This window comes from Numida meleagris, chromosome 7, assembly GCF_002078875.1.
Source record: "Numida meleagris isolate 19003 breed g44 Domestic line chromosome 7, NumMel1.0, whole genome shotgun sequence".
In the NCBI taxonomy this organism is placed as follows: Eukaryota; Metazoa; Chordata; class Aves; order Galliformes; family Numididae; genus Numida; species Numida meleagris.
In genome coordinates, this window is record NC_034415.1 from 7303179 (window position 1) to 7326025 (window position 22847).

A 22847-nucleotide genomic window follows, 5' to 3' on the forward strand; every position below is an offset into this window, starting at 1 on the left:
AGAGCCCTGCCGCTCAGCCCCAGCCCCTCCCCCCTTCTTTCATTTTAAAGCAAGGTAGCAATTAATCCCCGTGCTGGCCACAGGAGATGAGGTGGTTGTCCTTACGGGTGAGCTGAGCCAGGCTGGGGACAGCTTGGTGCTCACGGGGTGCATGGATGGGGACGTGGGGCAGTACGGTTGGGTCCTCAACCTAATCCCCAGGGGACAAGTGTCCTGCAGGGATGTATTCAGCTCCCCATGTCTTCCCCTGCTTCCTCCCATGAGCAGCACTGAGTAGTGGGGACAGGGGCATGGGCATGGGGTTGGTTGCCCAGGACACGTGATGTCTCAGGGTGGGGTGGAAGGAGCCCACAGCTACCCAGTGTGCCAGGCCCACTCCTTGCACGCAAAGCAAGGGGGTGAATGAATTTGTCCACCAAGGCTGTTAGTTAACACGTGTAATCACACACGTAGGTGTGTTTGCTTCCTTCTGCTCTGCTTTTTGCTGCTGCTGGGTGTGGGACTGCAGCCTCACTTCTTCCTTGCACCTTGCTCTTCTCTAGCTTCTTCCTGACTGAACTGCTCCATCTAAAGGGGGAGGGGGGAAAAGGCTGGATGTTGAGAAAAAACACGGATGGTAGCAAGCAGGAGGGAAGCCAAGGGCAGGGAGGACAAATGCATTCCTGCCTTTTAAGAAGGAGTTATTTGCTCTGCTTAATTCACAGGGGTCTTCAGCATCGCCCCTAGGATAAATAGGGCCAGGGGCCTTGTTCTTTTCTGTGTGTGGTTTTGGCATTATGGGTTTTTAGTTGTGTTTGTGCTCTGCCTGCCGTCCTGCAGCAGTGTTTGTGCCTGGGCAGCACACATGTTGTCTTAGGTTTCTTGGGCAGCTAGCTCTGGGTGTCCCATCTGGAGCAAGGTTTGGACCAGGTGGCCTCCAGAGGTCCCTTCCCACCTCAGCCATTCTGTGGTTCTTCTGAGATACTGAAGTTATGCTGTGATGAATCACAGACAGCATCTCAAACTTTCTCTTACATCTAGGGTAGAGAAAACAAGCAGAGCTTTGCCCTTCCTTGGCCCCAGACCATGCTGGAGCTATCTGTGATTCTCCTGCCCCTTCCTCCCTGTGTTCCCCCAAGGGCTGCGATGCTGTGGGTTGGGGTTTTCCTTCACTGTCCTTCTAGAGCTCCTCTCTCAAGACGTGTGAAACAGGGGTCATTTTGTGCCTCTGCCTTGAACCTGTCAGATTTTAGTTTCAGAAAATGGTAGCAGCAGAAACCAACTCCATCATCCCTGCCTGCGGCTTTCACAGTTGATAGGATCTCTGGAAAGCGTGGCCATGCCAAGCATCTTGGTTTAAGCTGGATGTTTAATGAGTATCTTTCTCCATGCTGTGGCCCATTCCTGATTCCCATCTGCCCCCAGGATTGTGTGATGATGGAGGTCTTTCCTGCCCTGTCCCAGGTGTCTCCGTGGTGTCCGGACCTCCATGAGGTCACGTGTTCAAGGATCTTCCCTAGACCCCTGTGCAAGAGACATCTGGAAATCAGCTGCTCCATCCCCCATCCCGAGGGGGACCAACAGCATCTAAGTCACTTCTGGCAGGTTTTTGTCTAAAACATTCCTAACCCCTCCAATATTACGACCCAATCCAGCCACTGAGTCTGGCCCCAGAGGATCCCATTGCCTCTGAGCACAGGGAAGGTCAGGAAAGCAGGGGGCTTTGGAGCTTTATTGGCGACAGCAACGAGGCTCTGTGTGCCACGTGTATTTTGGGTACCACACTGAGATCTGTGCCATCCCAGTGCATCTCTTACCGAACGCATCTGCTCCCTAAATCAGCATCGTTTTTTTTCAAAAACGAGATCTTTTTGATCATGTGCAGCGGATAAATTTGATCGTCTGCCTTTGTGTGCTGCTCTTCAGCTGTTTTAGACAAATGTGCTTTGCGCTGTTTGTTTGATAGCAGTCTGCTTTTCTGCGCCGCTATGCATTTTTAATTAGCTGCTTTTTGGCTTTTCCTCTAACGTTTCTCAGGTAGGAGAAGTGGTTTCCAGCAATCCGGCCAACTTTGTTTGAACCAAGTTCCCACAGCTGCGGCATGGTATGACTACCCAAAATCAGATGGCTAATTGTGCCTTTAGCTAGCAAGCTGTTTCTTGCCCACATTCATACTTCTTGAGCCCATGGATTCATTATGTGATGTCCCATGGCTGTCCCATCACCACGTGTTCTTCTTACCCAAGGCAACACAATGAGATCTAAGATCCTCTGCATTTAAGGGGATCAGCATGCCCTTCCATTCTCCATTATTGTTGCTCTTCACCCCTGCATAGGGAGATTTGGGGCCCAGGGAGGTGGTGGAGTCAGCATCCCTGGAGGTTTTCAAGCAAGGGGTAGATGTGGCACAGAGTGACATGGTCTGAGTAGCCTCAGGCATGGGTTGATGGTTGGACTGGATGATCTTAGTGGTCTTACCTATCTTAATGAGTTGATGGTTCTATGATTCCATGAATTTGTCCACTGTTCTCCAGGTGAGACCCCTCAGCCTTGTAGCCTCTCCAGCAAAGTGGGCTCAGACAACTATCTGAGGGCAGATGCCTCCCTTTCCCACCTTTTTGATACCGCTTGAGACCCTCTGATGTGGTGCTACGTTTTTGGGTCTCTCTCTCCCCCTGTGAGCTGTGCACCCAGTCACATCCATTCCCACGCACCCAGTGGACCAGTCAGGGACACAGCAAAGTGACAAGGACAGCACTTTTTCTGCTTAAGCTCTTTTAGCTCTTTTTTTCTCCTTTTTTCCCCCCCCACCCTCTTTCTGCCTATCTTTTTTCTCCTCTGTCTCTTTCCATCCCCTGCTGTGTGCCTCTGCTCTGCGAGCCTGAAGGATGGCCAGATAAAAAGCTCCTCTTTCTTTCAGATCCTTTCACCAAACCAGCCCTCCGCCTCCTCCTCCCCGCCCCATTCTCCTCGCAGATTTACGAGCAGCCCGGAGAGAAAGTGCCGGCATTAGCATTTTTAATAAAGAGCTGCTTGGAAGGGATGGCAGCAGGCGGGGAGGTGGGAAGCTGAAGCCTGGGGGAAACCCTTTCAAGGGCAGAGCTGAAATAGGGCTGGTGGTGGTACTGGGATGGGCGTTGCTGGTGGGAGATACTCTCTTGGATCACATTTCAGGTTGGATTTTAGGGAAAATATTCTTCTCAGAAAGTGCAGTGAGGTATTGAAACAGGCTGCCCAGAGATGTAATGGAGTCACTGTCCCCAGAGGTGTTCAAGAAAACAGTAGATGTCACACTGAGGGACGTGATCTAGAGCGGTCACAGGCATGGGTTGGTGGTTGGACCTAAAAGCACCAGCAGCTTGGGGACCAGGTGTCAAGTCACCTATTTTCAATGCTTAACCACCCACTGGTGGCCTTGCAGCCATGCTCACGTGCAATGACTTCTCAGCACCTTCTGCTCAGCCCCTTTCTCCCTTCCACCAGCTCGGTGTTAGCTCAGCACCACATGTCCTGCAAAGATGCTCATGCTGGTGATGCATTGCATAGCTTTGTCCATAGGAACTTGCTGATGGTGTTGGATGAGCTTGCTGGGTCTTGTGCCCAGTGAACCCCATTTTGTTCGTTCAAATGCCTACCTGCTTGCCAAGGCTTGCAAGGAGCCAAGAGCTGTCCTTTCTGGCGCATTTAACCCAATCTGATCAGACGTAGGACTGCTTCTGATCTGTCTCTGTTCACTTTGTGATCTCTGAAGACTGTGCAACCCAAGCACCTGCAAGCGGAGCAGCAAGGAGCCTACAGTGATGCACAGGAGAAGGAAGATTGAATGAAACAGTGGCAGAACCACAGAGGGAAGAGGCAGAGATGGGAAGAACGTGTCCTCATCTTCAGTAGCAGGAGGCACGACGCAGCAAGGAGGGGACTTTCAGCTTCATGGGAGGAAGAGTTGGCATGGAGCTCCTGGAGAGATGCTTTGGGTGGAGTGCCCCAGCTTGAAGCCATCACTGCCTGACTTTTAGGCACTGTGGGAAGTTGTGCCCTTGGGGGGCTGTCGTGTGGCCTCGTGCTGATTTCCATCTTGCAGGCATATCCAGCCCCTGTGGCACAGTGCTGTTGCATCCCTGGGCTGGCCACCCTGCCTCTGCATCGCTGCTGTGGGCTGAGGACTACTGGAAGTGCGGCACAGTTCTTCACAACCGTTTCTCCAGCCAAGCTGACGAGGAACAATACCTTGCCTCTGCTTTTGTTCCCAGCCCAGTGCACTCTGGAGAAGTGAGAATAAAGCCCGTCTGCAGCAGTGTGGGAAGGCAGACATGGGCAGCACTCAAGGAGCTGGCAAGACGTGAGGAGAGTGCTGCTTCCCATCTGCACAGACCTTATCCAGGGCACTGTGCTCCGCTGCTGGATGTAATCCTGCGCCTGGTCACACAAGTGCCATTGTGTCCCAGGCAGGAAATGAGCAGTGCTCTAATCCTGCAATCAGGATTTTTTTTGTGTCCTTGCTGAAATAACTTCAGATTAGGAATTGAAGTGCTTGTGCAGGAGAGCTGTAATTGCCTCCAGAGAAAATCCCCAGGCTCACCGGGTGCTTGCCATGCTGCTCGTGCAGATGTGTGCCCTCAACGGGCATTTTAAAGGTGACAGGATGGAAGAATCTCCAGCTCTGAGCTTGTCTCACAAGTGGAATTTGGTTGGATCTGGTTTTTCCTCCTCTGGACTCCTTTTTTTTTTTTTTTTTTTTTTTTTCATTGATGGTCTCTGACTTGTTAGAGTCTCTGTAAATGACCCTGTGCAAGATATGCTCTGTGAAGATTGCTCTGCAAAAGGTGCTCTGCAAAGGATTCTCTTTAAGTGGGGCTATGCTGCATGGGATGCACATCCCAAAGCATCCTGGCCGTGGGTGCAGTTGTCCCTAGACACGTGTCAACATTCCCATGGTGAGAACAGGGGGGTGGTACCTGTGGGTACAGGGCTGCGAGGCTCAGGGGTGCTGCAGCAGTAGGAAGGGGGGACTGGAGCCTACCGTACCCCAGAATAAAGGATGGGATATCTAGGAACCTCTCTATCTAGGAACACCCAAGTCCTAAAGATTGCCAAAAGTTCCCTCACTCTCCCAGAATTTTGGGTACGGAACTATTTTCCCACCTTGTATGTGCATCACAGGTTCTTGCTGCGGTGCAGATCTGGGGAAGCATTTTGGGATGCTGGCGTGATGCTCCTGTGTTTCTCTTCCAGGCCCTGGCCATACACCATATTCCAGCGCGGCTTTGACTTGGTGCTGGGTGAGCAGCCATCAGATAAGATTTTTCGGTAAGCCTGCCTTCAGCTTCACACCATTCCTTGGGTCTCCCGTCCAGACACTGATGCTAGTTCTGGAAAGGGTGCAGCAGGTGGTCTCCCATGGCATGGCTGAGCTCAGCAGCGCCCTGTGCCACCTCCTGGGGACATGTGAGCTGGAAAGGTCGCACTGCTGCTTTTTGAGGTCATTTGGGTGCATTTGGAAGACTTGTCCCCTCTTGATACATCTCACAGAGCACCTGCCTCTGCTGCCTCCCCCTGCTAGCCCTGGAGCTGCAGCAGCCCCAGACACCTTGGAGAGGAGGAATAAATACATGAATAATCCTTCGTTATCCCTCCTGCTCCCCACGCTCCCCAGCAACGTGCTCCTGGCAGATGGGTGCTGGAGAAGCCTGTATCCAGCTGGGGATAGATTTGGGAGCAGCCTAGCTCCTTTTGCAAAGAAGGGGAAAGGTGTGAGGACTGTGTTTCAGCAACTACACTGTCTGCTCTGCCCTTGCATGGTGTTCCCACATCAGAGGGGCATCACTGGCCCTCTGGGTCTGGTGTTTCCCCACGTGCCCACCTCTCCTGACAGGTTTACCTACACCCTGGGGGAAGGCATGTGGCTGCCGCTGAGCAAGAGCTTCGTCATCCCTCCGGCTGAGCTGGCCATCAACCCCTCGGCCAAGTGCAAGACTGACATGACAGTGATGGAGGACGCAGTGGAGGTCAGGTAGGTGTGAGCAAGGCGAAGGCAAGGCCAGCAAATGTACTGGTGGTGTGGCCACGGAGCAAAGGGACAGCCCAAAGAAGATAGGGGCTGGTGAGAGCTTGGTCTCTCCCAACCCACATTTTGCAAGTACATCTTGCTAGCACTAAACACAGTGGTGAAACACCTCCTCCTCCTCCTCCCCCTCCCCATAGGGAAGAGCTGATGACCTCCTCCTCCTTCGACAGCCTGGAGGTTCTCCTTGACTCCTTTGGCCCTGTCCGTGACTGCTCCAGGGACAACGGGGGCTGCAGCAAGAACTTCCGCTGCATTGCAGACCGCAAGCTGGACTCAACGGGCTGCGTGGTGCGTGGCCAACTTGGGATGAATATTTGTTGCAGTAGGAGCTGGTTTTGGTGCAAGTTGTGGCCTTTTCATATTTCCCTGACATTATTTTCTGATGCAAGGGCCTTAGAGAGCACCACCCCCATTTCACCTCTTGCTTTCCCCCTCCACCAGTGCCCGACGGGCCTGAGCCCAATGAAGGATGGCACGGGTTGCTATGACCGCCACGTTGGTGTTGACTGCTCAGATGGCTTCAATGGGGGCTGTGAGCAGCTGTGCCTGCAGCAGATGGTGCCTCTGCCTGATGACCCTCTGCTCTACAACATCCTCATGTTCTGTGGGTGAGCACCCCATCATTGTCCCCAGCTGGGGTGGCCTTGATCCCCATTGGTGGGGCTGCAGCTGATGGTGGGCCCCATTGCTGGCTTCCCAGGTGCATCGAGGACTACAAGCTGGGCACAGATGGGCGATCATGCCAGCTCATCTCAGAGTCGTGCCCTGATGGCGTGGACTGCGGTGAGCCCCGTGAGCTGCCCATGAACCAGACGCTCTTCGGGGAGATCTTTTATGGCTACAACAACCACTCCAAGGAGGTGGCCCCAGGGCAGGTGCTCAAAGGGACATTCAGGTGAGTGGTAATGCAGGGAGATGACCACCAGCAGGGTCAGCCTTTGCCATCCTCTCTGCAGCCCTTGGGTCTCCAAGACCCTCATCCAACCACATTTTGGCCAAGCTTTGCAGGAGGTGGATGGGTTGCCAGTAAGGGCGCATCTGAAGATGGCCACCAAGAGCCATGATGGCCCTCATGACTCATGACCAGAGGAAGAACACGGTGCTTGTTTGAGTTCTAGGGATGGATCACTGGGCTTTGTTCCCTGCCCTGTCCTCCTCTCCTCACTGTACTTCCAGGCAGAACAACTTTGCCCGAGGCCTGGAGCAGCAGCTGCCAGATGGGTTGGTGGTGGCCACAGTGCCCCTGGAGAACCAGTGCCAAGAGGAGCTCTCGGACCCCACACCTGACCCCGAGTTCCTCACTGGTGAGTGAGCCCAGCCATACCCGCATCCTCCTGGGGGTGCTGAAAGATGCAGTGCATCCAGTCTGGCTTCAGCACCCGGTGCCCACCTGTGTCAGCAGCTGTAAGGGAAGGTGATGCATTTCCCATGTTTCTTTCAGCCAACTGCAAATAGGGGGAGCCTATAACATCTCTGCAATGGGTTGCCTTCTGCCAGCTTGTCCATTTGCGAGGGAGAGGCTGCAAATTAATTGTGTGGTGTAAAAGCTCAATTGTCCATTAGATAGTTGGGGAATTTGCAAAAAGGCTTTTCTTATTGCAGGCAAAAATGTTTTCCAAATAGTTTTCGTTTGATTTCCAAATTGGAGTCACTGGTGTAAAGAAGCATTCAAAACCACAAATATATTTTGGTTTCCCTGTCAGAGCATTATGGGCTGTGAGGACTGAGGTGGGGTCCTCGCTCTGTTTGGCAGTGCCCAGAGGATGTCACAGATGTGACAAAGCCAATGCCACCACGACCACAGCATCACGAGGGACTGGGGACTTCAGTGGCAATTATTCCAGAGAGGCAGAAGCCAGCAAATTATCCTATTCATTTCCCACTGCTCTGCTGGCTCTTTGTGGCTGATTAAGAGGGTGGGAAAAAAAGGAAAAGAAGTGAAATCTGTGCTGTCAGTAGGCAGATCTGGGCATTGCTGTGAATACACAAGAGGCAGAGCTGCTGAGTAAGGAAGGGCTGTTTTTGCATAAACACTTTGCAGGGAAGAGCAATGCTTTGAAGCTGTTTGCAGCAGCCAGCACCGAAGGAAGAAGCACTGGAAGGCAGAAGACCTCATCTCCCTTATCCTCCGCCTCCCTTTCTTGCTGAGGAGGGGGATGCATGTTGTTTTCCTCCTGAACTGCTGCCGTGGGGCTGTTTAGCAGCAGGACTAGCTGCTTCCCTGCCGAGCAGAGGTGTACCGTGTGGGATGTGTGGCAGTGGGGCCACTGGGGAGGAGGTGGCCGAGTCCCAGCATCCTTCTGCAGCATGCTGCAGGATGCTCTGGCCACCAAAATGAAGGCCACCAGCACCCTCAGTTCCTTTTCTGGGGCTTTGTCACAGGCTTGGTGGCTTCTTGATCACTCTGCTCTGAGGTCTGTCTCTGGATTGACCACCCCAACCCTCATCCTGGCCATCTCAGAAGGGTTTCAGGTCTTGCCCAAGCCCAGCATTGCCCTGATGCCCCAAGGGACTATAAGCATAGGAAGGTGACTTCCCTGTGCCTCATATCCAGCTCAGTCCCCAGAGCCTCTGGGCTGGCCACAACCACAGCATGATGGTGACCAGGCCTGCCAACAGCTCATTTTAAAAACTGCAGCTCTCATTAGCAAAGCAATTAGCACACCTGGGCATGTCTAGGGAGGCAGGAGGGATGTAGGAGGAGACTCGTTATCTTCTGCTGTGTATCCTGGCCAGCAGGACGGAATGAGCCCATGGGTTTTCCTTCAAAGTTGCAATGTTAATAAGTGTGGCACAGCTGATGGTGGGGATACGATTTGTGCTGGCCTTTCCCCTTTGTCATCTCACCCTGGTCGTGGCTCAAGAGACCATGGTTGCTGTGGTTACCCCACGTCTGAGCACCGTGTCCTCTCTTGGCAGGGATGGTGAACTTCAGCGAGGTGTCAGGGTACCCTCTGCTGCAGCACTGGAAGGTGCAGTCTGTCATGTACCACGTCCGGCTCAACCAGCTGACCATCTCCCAGTGTAAGCATGTGGGGAGAAGGGGCAGTGATGGGACGCAGTGCCTGCAAGGATGGTGGCTGCAGGGGTTGCATTGCATGTGCGGAGGGTCCAAGGGCTGAGCATCCCCTGGGGATATGAGCATCTCATTGTGTTTTCTCCCCAGCCTTCAGCAATGCGCTGCACTCTCTGGATGGGGCCACCTCCCGCAGGGACTTTGTGGCTCTGCTGGACCAGTTTGGCAACCACTACATCCAAGAAGCCGTGTATGGCTTTGAGGAGTCCTGCTCCATCTGGTACCCCAACAGGCAGGTCCAGCGGCAGCTCTGGCTGGAGTATGAGGACATCAGCAAAGGTAGGAGTCCCCAGGGCTGTCCGCGTAGCCACCCCTGGCTGAGCAGGAGCTGGGTTTGCCACTGGCACAGCAGGCACAGTGCCCAGCCTTTGCAAAGGCTGTGCCCCACCTCACTTTCCTATTTCCACACCCCCTCCCGCTCACTGAAGCTGCTCCAAGGACTTCATGGACTGCAGCCAGCATCAGCCCCGGCCAGCAAGGAAAATAAATACCCACATCCCTGGGGAGATGAAAGACGAAGGCGCTAATCCCACCAAGCTGTCCTGTCTGATTCTGGACTTAGCTGCTATTTGCCTTTAATCCTGTTCCTTCCTTTCCTTTGTCTCCTCCGTATCTGCTCTCTTCCACTCGCATCCCGGGGCCAGACTTTCCTCCCGCTGATGTGCACTCCTCTCTCGGGTTGTCAGCACTTTGCTTTCACTTGTTTTGTCTGCGCACCAGCGCTGCACTGGTCACCGGACTCTGGACAACTGGGCTGGGGGCTGTGGGATCCCAGCACAGCTCTGCCTTCTCTATAAAGGTGCAAGCATCTGCAAGCTGCTTTAGAAATAGCACAGGCAAGGGGAGAGCTGGAAATCCGGGGCATGGGGGACCACTTGAGTGTAAAACGCTCATTTCTGAGCATGGATGCTACAGGCTCCTGGAGCCTGGGCTTCTTCCCAAGCCCACCTGTGTCCAGCCCCACTGCTGCTTTGCTGAGGGCTGGATCCAGATGTAGCATCTTTTGATTGCGAGTACTTGTTGTTTTGGGGTATTTTTTTTTTTTTCCCTCCTGCAATTTCCTCCTCTTTGATTTTCCTGCTTGGAGGCTTTTCAGGTCTGGCAGTCTCTTTCCACCCACAACATCACATTTTGGTTTCGCTCTGGCACCTGCCACTTTCCCTCCTTTGCTTTTTGTTTGCAAACGTCAGGAGCTGGATATTGACTGAGAAATTGCAAGAGACATCTCATTCTCTGGCTCCTCTGCTTTCCCTCTGTGCCTGTGAAGCTGCAATTCACAGCCAGCCTAAAGTGATCCAATTCCAGCTTGCTGGGGTGGCTGAGCAGTGCTCCTGTACTCAGGGCTTTGTTTAACAGCCCTGTTTTCCTCGCAGGGGTCTCAGAGATTGGCTTGGCAGAGCCTTTCATAGGAAGTTCTTCCCACAGAGCAGTGGATGTGCTGCCAGCAGCATGCCACAGCCACAGCTGGCAATGCCCCTAGCCTCCTTCGCTTCTTCCCACCCCACTGCCGTGTCCTCATCGTTGCCATCCTCTTTTAAACATCACCTAATTCTTGGGGACCAATGCAAGGAGACAGGCATGAAGCAGCTTCGAAAAGGGATATGCCCCGCCATGCCTCTGTGAATGGGAGCTGCCGGCCTCAATGGGGGCTTTTTGGGAACCGAGAGAGCGGAGAGAAGAAATCAGAAATGAAGCTGACTTAGAGGAAAGGAGCCTTGCAGCTGGGTCCTTTGTGAGCCTCCAGCTGCAAGGAGGCTCCCTCTCGTGGGGACCCAGTGCAAGGGTGGCCCATCCTCTGTCAGGCGATGGGCTGGGGAAACTGAGGCACAGAGGATGCCAGGGTAGACTTTCCAGTCCTGATTTCTGCTCTCAAAACCAGAAGGCATTTCCACCCTACAGAAGTGGGTCTCTGGGCACCCTCTCTCCTAGGAGCATCCCCTTTGCAGGGGCATGGAGCCCATCTCTGCCTCCCTGTTTTCACCCTCCCCTAGGCAATTCTCCCTCAGATGAGTCGGAGGAGCGCGAACGGGACCCCAAAGTGCTCACTTTCCCCGAGTACATCGCCAGCCTCTCTGAGTCGGGCACCAAGCGCATGGCAGCAGGTGTGCGGATGGAATGCCAGAGCCGTGGGCGCTGCCCCTCATCCTGTCCCCTCTGCCACGTCACCTCCAGCCCTGATGCACCAGCAGAGCCCATCTTGCTCGAGGTCACCAAAGCAGCCCCCATCTACGAGCTGGTCACCAACAACCAGACCCAACGGGTGAGGAGCTGAGGGTGGTGGGATGGTGTTAGGAAGCTCTTTGCAGGCAGCTTGTATCACACTAAATTATGGCAGCCCTTGCTCATGGGCAAGACTCCATCCCCAGGGTGGGTGGACCATGCTGAACCATTTCAGTGTCACCCACCAGGGAACAGATGAATCACGGAATCATTAAGGTTGGAAGAGATCACTAAGATCATCTAGTCCAGCCATTAACCCATCACCACCATGAGTGCGCGCTCTGGTGGTGGGATGCCAGTCTGAACTTACCCCCTTCTCCTCACTCCCAGCTCTTGCAGGAAGCCACCATGAGCTCACTGTGGTGCTCAGGCAGTGGGGATGTCATCGAGGACTGGTGTCGCTGCGACTCGAGTGCCTTTGGGGCCGATGGACTGCCCACCTGTGCACCTCTCCCGCACCCCATGTAGGTCTTTGTGTCTGGCCTTGTGATGGGGTGGGTCTAGGAGGTGGCGATGGCCAGTGGGGTGGTGGGGCCAGAGTGGCTTTGTGGGGCAGGTTTGCCTACAGGCAGTGGGCCTTGCCCTCACGAGGTGCTCACCAACAAGCATTGCCCCCCAGCCTGCGGCTCTCCACCGTGCACGAACCCAGCAGCACGCTGGTAGTGCTGGAGTGGGGGCACTCGGAGCCCCCCATCGGGGTGCAGATCGTCGACTACCTCCTCCGCCAGGAGAAAGTGACCGACAGGATGGACCACTCCAAGGTGGAGACTGGTGAGTGGGGCTCACTGCAGGGGAGGGTAGGATGGAGATGTCAGAGGGCAGCCTCTAGCTCCCACTTTGCAAGGGGGTGCTGCAAAACTATTCTGTATCCCATGGGAGAGAAAATAGCCCCTTCTTCCATGCCGTGACAATGAGCCTTGCTAGGGGCCCATGAATAGTGGGGAAGAGCAGTGGGTCTGTGTCCACTCCAAAACTCATGAGTGAGCCTTGGTCCCCCTTTGCAGCGTGGTGCTGGGTACAGCCCTGGGGACACCAGTGTCATCATCTGTGGCATGTCCTCTTCGCTCCCCCTAGAGACGGTGCTGAGCTTTGTGGATGACATCATCTCTGGTGCCAAGTCCCCCTGCGCCATGCCAGCCCAGGTGCCTGACCGGCTCTCCTCCACCATCTCCCTCATCATCCGCTGCCTGGAGCCTGACACCATCTACATGTGAGTCACATTCTCTATGCGAGCCTCCTTAGCTTTGTGTGACGGCCCGAGACCTGCAGCATCACCGCTGTCCTTCTGGCCAGGTTCACCCTCTGGGGAGTTGACAACACGGGGAGACGCTCCAGGTCCAGTGATGTGACGGTCAAGACGCCCTGCCCCGTGGTGGATGATGTCAAAGCTCAAGGTGAGCTGCCGGCCTGTGCTGACCCGAGGCTTCCTATCTGCCTACAAAACTGAAAAACAGCATCATTGTTCAGCGCATGGAGACTTAGCTGGGATTTGGACATGGGTTGGAAAGGCCATGCATAGGGTACATATGTATCCTGTGCCTGGGCAAAGGGCTGAGCGTCCACAGGGTGATGCTTGGGACCAGTGACAGTGAGTTCCCCAAACTGGCATGTTCCTACTCACATCTCCTGTCCTGGCTGCAGTGCCTCCTTCACCCCAGACAAACACAGATGCACTTTGCTGCTGAGAAGATGGATGGAGGGGTAGGTGCTCAAGACATGTTGAGGATGGGTGGAGAAATAGCTGAGATGATCTTGCTCGACCTGCCCGGAAAAGAGCTGATAGAATAAGTGATGTCTGAAGAAATCCCAGTTGTGTTCCTTCTTTTAAATAAATGGCATTTTACTAACTGTACCTGATGTCACCAACCATTTCTCTTCCTAATTGGGTCAAACTCTGGGAACCTAAACTGGATTGATTAGTCCAGCTGAGCCCGGGGAATGCCATCTACTCTGTTGTTCCTCCACTGCCTTGATATGACATTAATCGTACCCCAGGGGACAAATCTTGGCTCCAGTAAAGGCCACAGAGGATTTGTCTCTTGGCTTCACTAGAGCTGAGCGTTATCCTGGTGGGCTTTGTTCTTTGCACCCCACTGAATACCCCTTGTTCTTCTGCCCAGAAATTGCAGACAAGATCTACAACCTCTTCAATGGCTATACCAGTGGCAAGGAGCAGCAAACAGCCTACAACACCCTGCTGGACCTTGGCTCCCCCAGCCTGCACCGCGTCCTTTACCACTACAACCAGCACTATGAGAGCTTTGGAGAGTTCACCTGGCGCTGTGAGGACGAGCTGGGACCCAGGTAGGCTCAGCAAGCAGTCCAGACCACCAGTGCACTTAACCCTTGTAGATATTGGCCACTAGGAAGGCATCTCTCCAGCAGGCCTTACACATTTGTTCAGTAATAGAGCTCAGTCTCACGGTGTGACTCCCATTTGGCTAGATGCTGTGCGTAGGTTTAGGATTTGGCCATCACCCTTGAAGACCATAAACATGGTGGAAAATCAGTCAGCCCATCATACTCTGCCACCCTACCAGGTCTGTACTGACCCTGGGGTTTGGCCTTGTCCCTTCATGCTATGCTCCACCAGGGCTGCATCAGGTGGCTGCAGCCCCTCCAGCTGCAGGATGTGGAGATGCCCTCCTGCTCCCTGCCTGTGGAGCCAACCAAATGTTCCCTTCTCCCCATCTCCTCCAGCATCTGCCTTTTCTGAGCAGCTTGCCAGTGTAGTGTATCTACAGTATCTAGTGTATATATCGCTGTATCTGCAAAATGCACAGTCCCCCCCAGTGCCCTCCTCTGGACACCTTTCTGCTGCGCTGCTGTTTTCCAGCCCTGCTTCATCAGGTCATCACTTACAGATTTCTAGCAGAGGATCAGAGATCCCCTGTCCTCCACGTAGAATCACAGAATCTTTTTGAGTTGGAAGGGATGCTTAAAGGTTGTCTAGTCCAACTTGCCTGCACTGAGCAGGGACACCTGGAGCTCTATCATTGCTCAGAGCCCCATCCAGCCTGACCTTGGCTGTCTGCATATCTGGGCAGCCTGTCCCAATGCCTCACCACCCTTATTGTAAAAAAAACAAACAAACAACTTCTTCCTTATATCCAACCTAAATCTCCCATCTTGAAGTTTGAAACCATTTCCCCTTATCCTATCACAACAGACCCTGCTAAGGAGTCTGTCTCCTTCTTTCTGACAGCCCCCCTTTACATACCGGAATGCTGCTATCAGATCTCCTCAGAGCCTTCTTTTCTCCACGCTGCACAGCCCCAGCTCTCAGCCTGTCCTCACAGGAGAGGTCTTCCATCCCTTGGGTCATTTTTGTCGTTCTCCTCTGGACACGCTCCAGCAGGTCCACATCTCTCCTGTACAGAGGGCTCCACGTATGCACACAGCACTGCAGGTGAGGTCTAACTAGCACAGAGCAGAGGGGCAGGATCACCTCCCTGACCTCACACTGCGTTTGATGCAGCCCAGGATACAGTTGGCTTTCTAGGCTGTGAGGGCACATTGCTGGCTCATGCCCAGCTTCCCATCCACCAGCACCCCCAGGTCCTTTTTGTCAGGGCTGTGCTCCATCCTTACATCCCCCACCTTGTACTGATCAGTGGGAGTTGCCATGACCCAGGTGCAATACCTTGCACTTGGATTTGTTGAACGTCGTGAAATCAAGGTTCGTGATTTCTCTCCTAGGGAGTCAGAAAAAATCAGCAAATACCTGATTGCTCTCTTGCATGCAAGGTCTTTTAGGCATCTCTATTCATTCAGCTTTGCTGAGGTTTCCACCCGCTCCTCATTCCCACAACACTGTGGGACCAGCAGGCTCGGACTCATGTCTCACCTTTGTCTTGAGCCCAGCTGTGGTGCTGCAACTCCGTCCTCACTGCCACATGTGAAATCCGTCTGCAGTTTGCACAGACCATGACGTCTGTTGTGGTGTTTTTTTCTTGTGATGAGTGCATCAAATTCCCCAGTTTGGGAATTTGGATTTGTCGCATAGCCACAAGTATTGCCATCAGTGAGGAAACCAAGGAACCCGAGAATATGGGGTGGAAGCTGCACCCTCCAGCCCCATGTGACAATGACGTTGGCATGGGGTGACAAGAAATGCCACTGGATTATCCAAGTATCACCATTTGCTGTATGAACCTACAAGTCAGAGGGTTAATTCTTCCCTCTGGAAATGCCGGAGTGCTCAGGATGGGATGGCACAAGTTGCTGATGAATTGTTTGCAGCTCGCACTACTTGGAAAGACGTTCAGGCAGCTGCAGTGGGATCTGGTGATGACAAATCTTGGAAAGCAGGCCTCCTGTTTGATTGTCTGCAAGGGCAAAGCAGCCAGATTGGTGGTGACAGGACAAATCACTTGCAGATGATGTTATTTAGCCAGCAGAGAATGTTTGTTTGAGTGTTGCCGATGCTCCTTTGAAGCCGTGGATCTGGACCCATGAGACTGGCTCTGCAATGTTCTTCCACCTCCACGCTGTCGTGCCGTCTTCTGGCTCTGCCTGCTTTGGGAATGCTCACATCCCTTCTCCAGGCTGGACCTCTGGAGATTTTCAGCTACAGGAATGCCAGCGTTGGCTTTGGCTAGGTCTGGGCTCTTAGAATCACAGAATCAATCATAGGTATCAGGCTTAACTTGGAAGGGACCTTAAAGATCATGGAGCTCCAACCCCTGCTGTGGGCTGGTTGCCCCCCGCCTGATCAGGCTGCCCAGGCCCCCATCCAGCCTGGCCCTGAGTGTCGTCTTTTTCCAAGCAGCTCTGCCCTGGCTGGAAGTACAGTGTGGCTGTGGGTATTTCTATGTTCCCTCCATGTACCCTTGAGCTGCCAAGCCAGCACCAACACAGCTGTATGCTCTACACGCAACTCTTGCTTATCCAAGCAAAAATGTGACACAGAGGGTTTTTTCTTCACCCTGCTATCATGATTTGTGTGTCTGCGACCTGCCCCGTGCTGTGTGGATGCTGTTACAGCTACCCATGGAATGTCTTCTATTCCGACCCCACCAACTGACCTTGAAGCTGGCTGGAAAACTTAATTCCAGCCCTCGAGACGCTTCCATTTTTGTCTGGCTTTCCAGGCACATGTAATACTTGCCTGCAAGACTCTTTATTTAGATCCATTACCTACACATGTGCCAGATTCCCCGGAGATTGCTGGAAGTGCTAGACAAGTTTAAAATGAACATAATGTGTTTTATCTGGACAAAGTGTTGCTCTTGATAACAGCTTTAGAAGTGCAGTTTCTAGAGGAAAACCATGAGAAGAAGAGAAAACAATTTAGCTTATATTTGGCCAGGACCCTCTGTGCTCCTCCAATACTTCTTCTAACGCAAGGGGTTGGACACCTAGCACTTTCCATTACCAGAAGAAGCCCACCCCAAAGCTGCGTTGCCCCAAGGGTGCTGCATGTCTTCCAGCTGTTACACACGGATTCCTCCCCTCTCCCTCCATCACCCGACCTTGTCTCCTGGCTTTTTGGCTGGGCTGCACAGGCAGTGTGTTTTGCCTGATGGCCCTTTACCAGATGCTACTGCTTGCTTTGCTCTCTGCAACTGGCAGATGCAAAATGCGCATTCCAAAAAGTGGAGGGGGAGGGGAGTGCCACCATATCCCTTTCTCTTTCAGAGCTTTTTTGGAATTGAACCTATGTTGTATGCCTCAATATACTCCTTCTAGCTTGCACGCTGTCCTGTGGGGCGCATTTCCTAAACCGTTATTATGAACACTGCAAGTCAAGCATCAGGAGTGTCATTGATTGTACTTATGTTTCATGATATTGCATCTTATGGGGCTCATAACGGACCCCCACTAGCCAAACTAATACAGATAACAAGCATGATATTGTGGATGCTTTTTTCCCCTAACTCTCCACGCTCAGCAGGCTCATTCCCAGTACTGTGCTTTTCTCCTCCATCTCATCCCTCTTAGCCGCTTGACAGCATGGAAGTGATACTCCCAGGACAGGGCCTGGGCCGTGCCCATGGGGATCATAGAACCATAGAATGGCTTGGACAGGAAGGGACCTCAAAGATCATCTAATTGCACTATCTATCAGCTTATGCTTTTAATTGTTCTAATGCATGTCCCTCAGTGCCATATCTACACGTTTCTCGAACACCTCCAGGGATGGTGACTCCACCACCTCCCTGGGCAGCCAATTCCAGTGCATCACCACTCTTTCTGAGAAGTTTATTTTCCTAATAGCCAACCTGAACCTCCTCTGGCACGACTTAAGGTCCTCACCTGTCTCCCTTTCGCTGTTACCTGGGAGCACAGGCCGACCCCACCTCACCACAGCCTCCTTTCAGGCAGCTGGAGAGCAATGAGGTCTCCCTTAAGCTCCTCTTCTCCACACTGACCCATCCCATTCCCTCAGCCGTTCACTATCGCACTTGTGCTCCAGATCCTTCACAGCTCAGTTGCCCTTCTCTGGACACGCTGCAGCAATGGATGTGATGCTGCTTGAGTAACCTATGATATCCACTTCTACACTACCATTTCCCAAGGGGCATTAAACCCTCACCAAACCTGAAATTGAATGGGAACAGCGCGGAGTAGAAGAAGAATAGGACATGGGCAAAGTCTTGGGCATCCCTAACCACTTTACTTTTCTCTGTTCCTGTTCTTCTCCTGCCCTTCCCACCACCCCATCGCATCGCTGCAGGAAAGCTGGCCTCATTCTCTCGCAGCTGGGAGACCTGAGCAGCTGGTGCAACGGGCTCCTGCGGGAGCCCAAGATCAGCCTGCAGCGCTCGTCCCTCAAGTACCTGGCCTGCCGCTACAGTGAGATCAAGCCCTACGGGCTCAACTGGTCAGAGCTCAGCCGCGACCTCAAGAAGACGTGCGAGGAGCAGACTCTGAGCGTCCTCTACAATGACTATGGGGACAAGGACTACTGAGGGTCGCACGCTGGCCCTCCTGGGGTGGCTGTGGGGGTTTTATATATGGACCAGCAGCGGGGACGGGGGGGAGGGCATCACTGGAGACAAAAATTGGGGCTGGGGAATGAAATGGCTGCTCTGTGCAGGACTGACTCAGTATTAGTTTCTTCTTCAACTTGGCCAACAGCCTTTCTAGGTAGGAGTCTTGTGGGACCCAGTTTTCTTGGTTCTTTTTGTTCGTTTTCGCCAAGAGGTTCCTCAGCTGGTGGGTGTGGGTGCACGGCATGGGGAGGGCAGGTTGGAGGACGCAGCCCTCTGCACCATCTTATTTCCCTGCCCCAGTCACAGGAGAATTATGGTGATGCCTATGGGAAGGGAGAGCTGCTGATGCAAGTCATGTTGAGATGCTAACGGTCATCATGGAGCAAAACAGCCACTGAGCATCCTAGAGGTTTTGTGGTTTTTTTTTTCCAATTGTAAGGCACGAGATCTGGGTGGGACCTGGCTGAGCTTTGGTGCCACTGCAGGACTGGGCTGCCCTGGTGTCACCAGCCCAGGGGCGAGGAAACGAGACAGTGGTGGGGAACCCAGCTCCTCAGGGCTCTTCTGCCGTGGTCAAAGCCCATGTCTTCTCAAAGATGTGAGTCCTCAAGGGCAAAGGCAGTTCGGCCTCAGGGCCAGTAGCCTGTTGGACATAATGATTTTTTTTTTTTTGTGCGTGGGATCAAACTCCTAGGAAGTCAACTGAAAAATCCCTTCCATGTTGTTATTTTTTAAATCCACTGTAATAAAGACTTATAAGCAGTGACAAAGTAGTGTTTAGGAGAACCCCAGCCAAGATAGCAGCATCCAGATAGCATGAGCAAAGCTGTCTTCTGCATCAGCCACTTCTGAGCCATGGTGCAGTTCAAGGTGTGCATGGTGAGAGGAGTGGGACATAGCGTACCCATCCTCAAGGGCTTCTCATCCTTTGTGCCCTTTCTTCAGGGGATGTTGCTTTCCCATATTCAGGCTCCTGTCTGCAGCTCTCACTGGTGTCTTTTTTTTTTTTTTCCTAAAACAATCAGCAAACTGGGGTTGTTCTGGGACACTGGGCTCTGTTCAGAGCAAACTGTTCTCCAGAATGCTTCTACCACTGCTGCTATTGGAGGCAGCACAGGGCTTCATTTTAGCTTCAGCTCCCAGCCTGGTTTGCCAAGGAGGCACCCCTGGATTTGCCAGCTGTGCACCTTTGATGTGGACATGCCAGGAACCCTGCTGTATTTTTTTCTTTCTTTCTTTTTTCTAATGCCTCTTCACAGCGAAATTTCCTTTCCATTTTTCAATCCTGGCAGGAACAATCTTCAGCCTGTCTCTTTCCATTTCCCACCTCATTCCTACCGCTACCTGCCCGGGACACAGCTGGAGTATTCGTGCGGTGTTGGATGGGAGCCACCAGCACTGCCCCCTGGTGCTTGCACAGCACCCAGCCAGACAGAGCACTGGAGCAATCCTCCATGCTGCTCCACCCCTCCCTTCCCACTTACAGACCTCTCGTTCAGGGCTGGACCTGGGATTAGCTGTAGGCAGCCACCAGCAGTCAGTATTACCTGGGCACCTCTGTGAAACCTGTGATGAATTCATCTGGCAGGGCTCAGTGGGCCAACACCTGCTTTTGGCAAGGAGGATGTCTACCAGAGCCTTTGGATCCCCTCTACCATGTTTCTCCTTATATTTGGATGTGCCAGACGATGCCAAAGGCTTGGTGATCAAAGCAAGACCATCTCTGCATGCAGGTGTACTTGGGCAGGTAGCCCATTTCCTTCCAGCCACTGGGAATCCTGACCAGGATGCTTTGGGTTGGTCTTTTTGCTTCTTCCAGCCGACACTAAGTCATCCTTTAACTTCAGCCAGGCAGCTGGCCAGGGATGGGCAAAGGGCACAACACCCAGCACCTCAGAGCAAGGCTTGGACCGGGGCTGCTCTGGCTTGGACATTGCTTGGTAGCTGGCCAAGTAACACTGCTTATGTGGCCTTTATATGGAACGCAGATGGGTTTCCTCTTGGTAGAACTATCCTCTCTTTCATTGCTGATGAGGTTCAGCAGTTGGGACGAGAACAGCACTGGGATGCTGCCAGGAAAACCCTGAGTACTTGCACCTGTCTTGCAGGTTTCTTCACCCAAAATTGATGATGGTGCTCTGTGGATGTTTCCATCGTGCTCCCATTCTCCTATTTCAAAGCCCTTGTGCCTCTGCATTGGGTCTTCCTGGTTGATCCATCCTGCTCTGGCCAGCGACCCGTGCAGTGGTGGGGTTTGCTCCATGGGGCTGACTGTCATGACGTTGCTGCCCCTCTGTGCGTTGTCCATTTCCATGATGGCCCTGGCTTTAAGGAGGCTTTCTTCTCAGTTTCTCACTCTGTCTCTGGAACTCAGAAATTGGTCTGAATTTGCATTCTCTTGTAAAAATCCCCAAATTAAGCAAGCTCGACTCAAATATCAATTACTTGCCAGAGTCTCAGACTGAGAGGGGTGTTCACCCCATGGCTGCAGACCCATCCTTGGGGAGATGTGTGGGGAGAGCCCCAGGTGTGCCATCCCTGCAGAGCTGATGTTCTGCCCCCTCTGCCAAAACATCCTGCCCATGGCTCTGCGCAGTATTTCCTCTGCTGGACCACTGCCTCTTTCTGTGCTGCTGACCATACGAAAGCTGGAGAGGATGGCTTTTGTCCCTTCCCCACTGTCCCTCACTCCCCTGCCCTCTCTCCTTGTTTTATTTCTGAGTTAACAAGTGTTAATTCACCCAAGAAGAACCTCTGGGCCATTTTCTTTTCTCTGCTACGCCCATCCCCCCATACTAGCCTTACTACCTTCTACTTGTTGTGCCGTTATTTAACATATGAAGATGGTTTGGTCCTTTTATTTAAAAAGATGGCTACGATTCATGTTCCTTGATGTTATATTAAAACTCTAATGTGACGTTTTACTACTGTAGATTGAAAGTAGGGTGCTTTAGGGTGGGATAGCCACGTGGCAAGAAGCGCAGAACCCTTACAGATTACTTAAAAAAGGTTTTAAATGAAAACAACAACAAAAAAAATCACTGTAGCACTATGTAAATCTCCAGATGATAATTCAACTGACTATTAAACGGAGCTGTTAGTAATCCGTGGCTCTGGCAAACCGGGGTGTTTGTTTGTAGCTTTGGTCCAGCTGATGTCATCTGTTGGTGGTGGATGAAAGCTCCCAGCCTTTGAACTTGGTGCCTCTTCATACAAGTTCAGCATTAGCCTGTCTGCTCTGGGCTGCCAAGTCCCAAAACACAGCTGGAGCCACGTCCCACACCTTGCCTACTCGCTCCATGGCCATGGGATGGTACAGATGCCTGCAGGCATTTGGGAAAGATGATGCACCTTCAGCCTGGGGCTCCCAGTCTTTGTTTTGGAAACCTCTGTGGATGCTGGGAATTCAGGAGCAGAATCCCAGATTACACTGTTTTTATTCAGCTATAATGTGGATGGGATGGTGCTGTCTGGCAGCCAACCACCCCTGGGAACTTTGGGCTCCATTTGGCAGACGTTTGACAGAGGTCCAGCCACATAAAGAACACCAGCTTCCTACGAGTGATTTGAAAATCAGTGCCTGAGCAGATATGGCAGATGATAAGGATGCCTTAGAAGTCTTGTGTAGCTCGATTTTCTTTCCTGTGCTCATGACAACCACAGCATGCCTGTAGTTGGCCCCTTCCCCGAGATTAGAGTATTTTCCCACCAGCTCTGCCAGACAGGTGGGAGACCCTGGGATTGCTGAGTGTGGGAGACAGGATGCCCGTGAAGGTATGGGACAGAGAGGGGGAATTAAAGGGCTGTAGAGCACAGATCCATAGGAAAGCAGACTTTGTTAAGCCTCATGGAACAATTTGTTTTTTTTTCTCTCTTCCTACTGCTAAATGACAGGAAAATAAGTTAATAATACGCCCAATACTTTCCTCCTGCTATTTTCCACACAGCTAAGTGCTGTGGCAGCCACTGCCTTGTTGCACTATAACCTGTGGAAGAGGAGGAGAAGGAGGATGATGATGAGGAGGAGGAAGAGTAGAGGGGCCGTGTGTCTCCAGGGTGTGTGGTCACAAACATGAGCAGTCCAATGTGGCTGCCTCATCACACCTTCAAAGAACCACCCCATCTAGCAGTTGGCAACCCTGTTCAAGGCAGGGGGGTTAGGGTTAGAACTAGATGACCTTTAAGGTCCCCTCCAACTGAAACCATTCTATGATTCTATGAACCACAGAACCATAGAACCATGGAATGGCTTGGTTTGGAAAAGCAGTTTTTTTGGAAAAGAGTCTCAGGGATCATCTGGATTGAAAGCAATGGGATAAATTCACTCAAAAAAATGGCAAAGTGGGCTGTAAGGGATGCACCGCCAGCTGAAGCTGAACAGCAGCTTTAGGGCCTGGAAAAGGGGTAGGAAGAGCCCAGCCTTGCTCCTGTCAGTGTTCCCCAGCTCCCTAGCAGCAAACAGATGCATTAGGAAGGTTGCTGTTGGCCATCCTGAAAAAGGAGGTGCTAGAATGGGTTTCTTAATTAGAGAGCTCATGGAGTTTTTCTTCTCCTGTCACCCCACTCTGGG

The 22847-nt window shown here is 52.5% G+C and overlaps 1 protein-coding gene across 4 annotated transcripts in view; it reads left to right on the top strand.

The window, feature by feature from the left end:
* Positions 1-21387, top strand: part of ASTN1 (astrotactin 1) — a 41619-nt gene extending 20232 nt beyond the window's left edge. For 2 of the 4 annotated variants that reach the window (XM_021405102.1, XM_021405104.1), the window contains exons 9-23: positions 5212-5286; positions 5852-5989; positions 6181-6331; positions 6485-6651; positions 6744-6938; positions 7220-7347; positions 8963-9067; positions 9210-9398; positions 11111-11379; positions 11670-11803; positions 11959-12110; positions 12414-12549; positions 12633-12733; positions 13460-13643; positions 18019-21387. In XM_021405102.1, the coding sequence (XP_021260777.1) occupies positions 5212-5286; positions 5852-5989; positions 6181-6331; positions 6485-6651; positions 6744-6938; positions 7220-7347; positions 8963-9067; positions 9210-9398; positions 11111-11379; positions 11670-11803; positions 11959-12110; positions 12414-12549; positions 12633-12733; positions 13460-13643; positions 18019-18253 (2359 nt within the window). In that variant the 3' untranslated portion in view covers positions 18254-21387. Of the gene's footprint in view, positions 1-5211; positions 5287-5851; positions 5990-6180; positions 6332-6484; positions 6652-6743; positions 6939-7219; positions 7348-8962; positions 9068-9209; positions 9399-11110; positions 11380-11669; positions 11804-11958; positions 12111-12413; positions 12550-12632; positions 12734-13459; positions 13644-18018 lie in introns of those variants that run through there. The other 2 variants (XM_021405105.1, XR_002441257.1) reach the window with 2 other exon arrangements.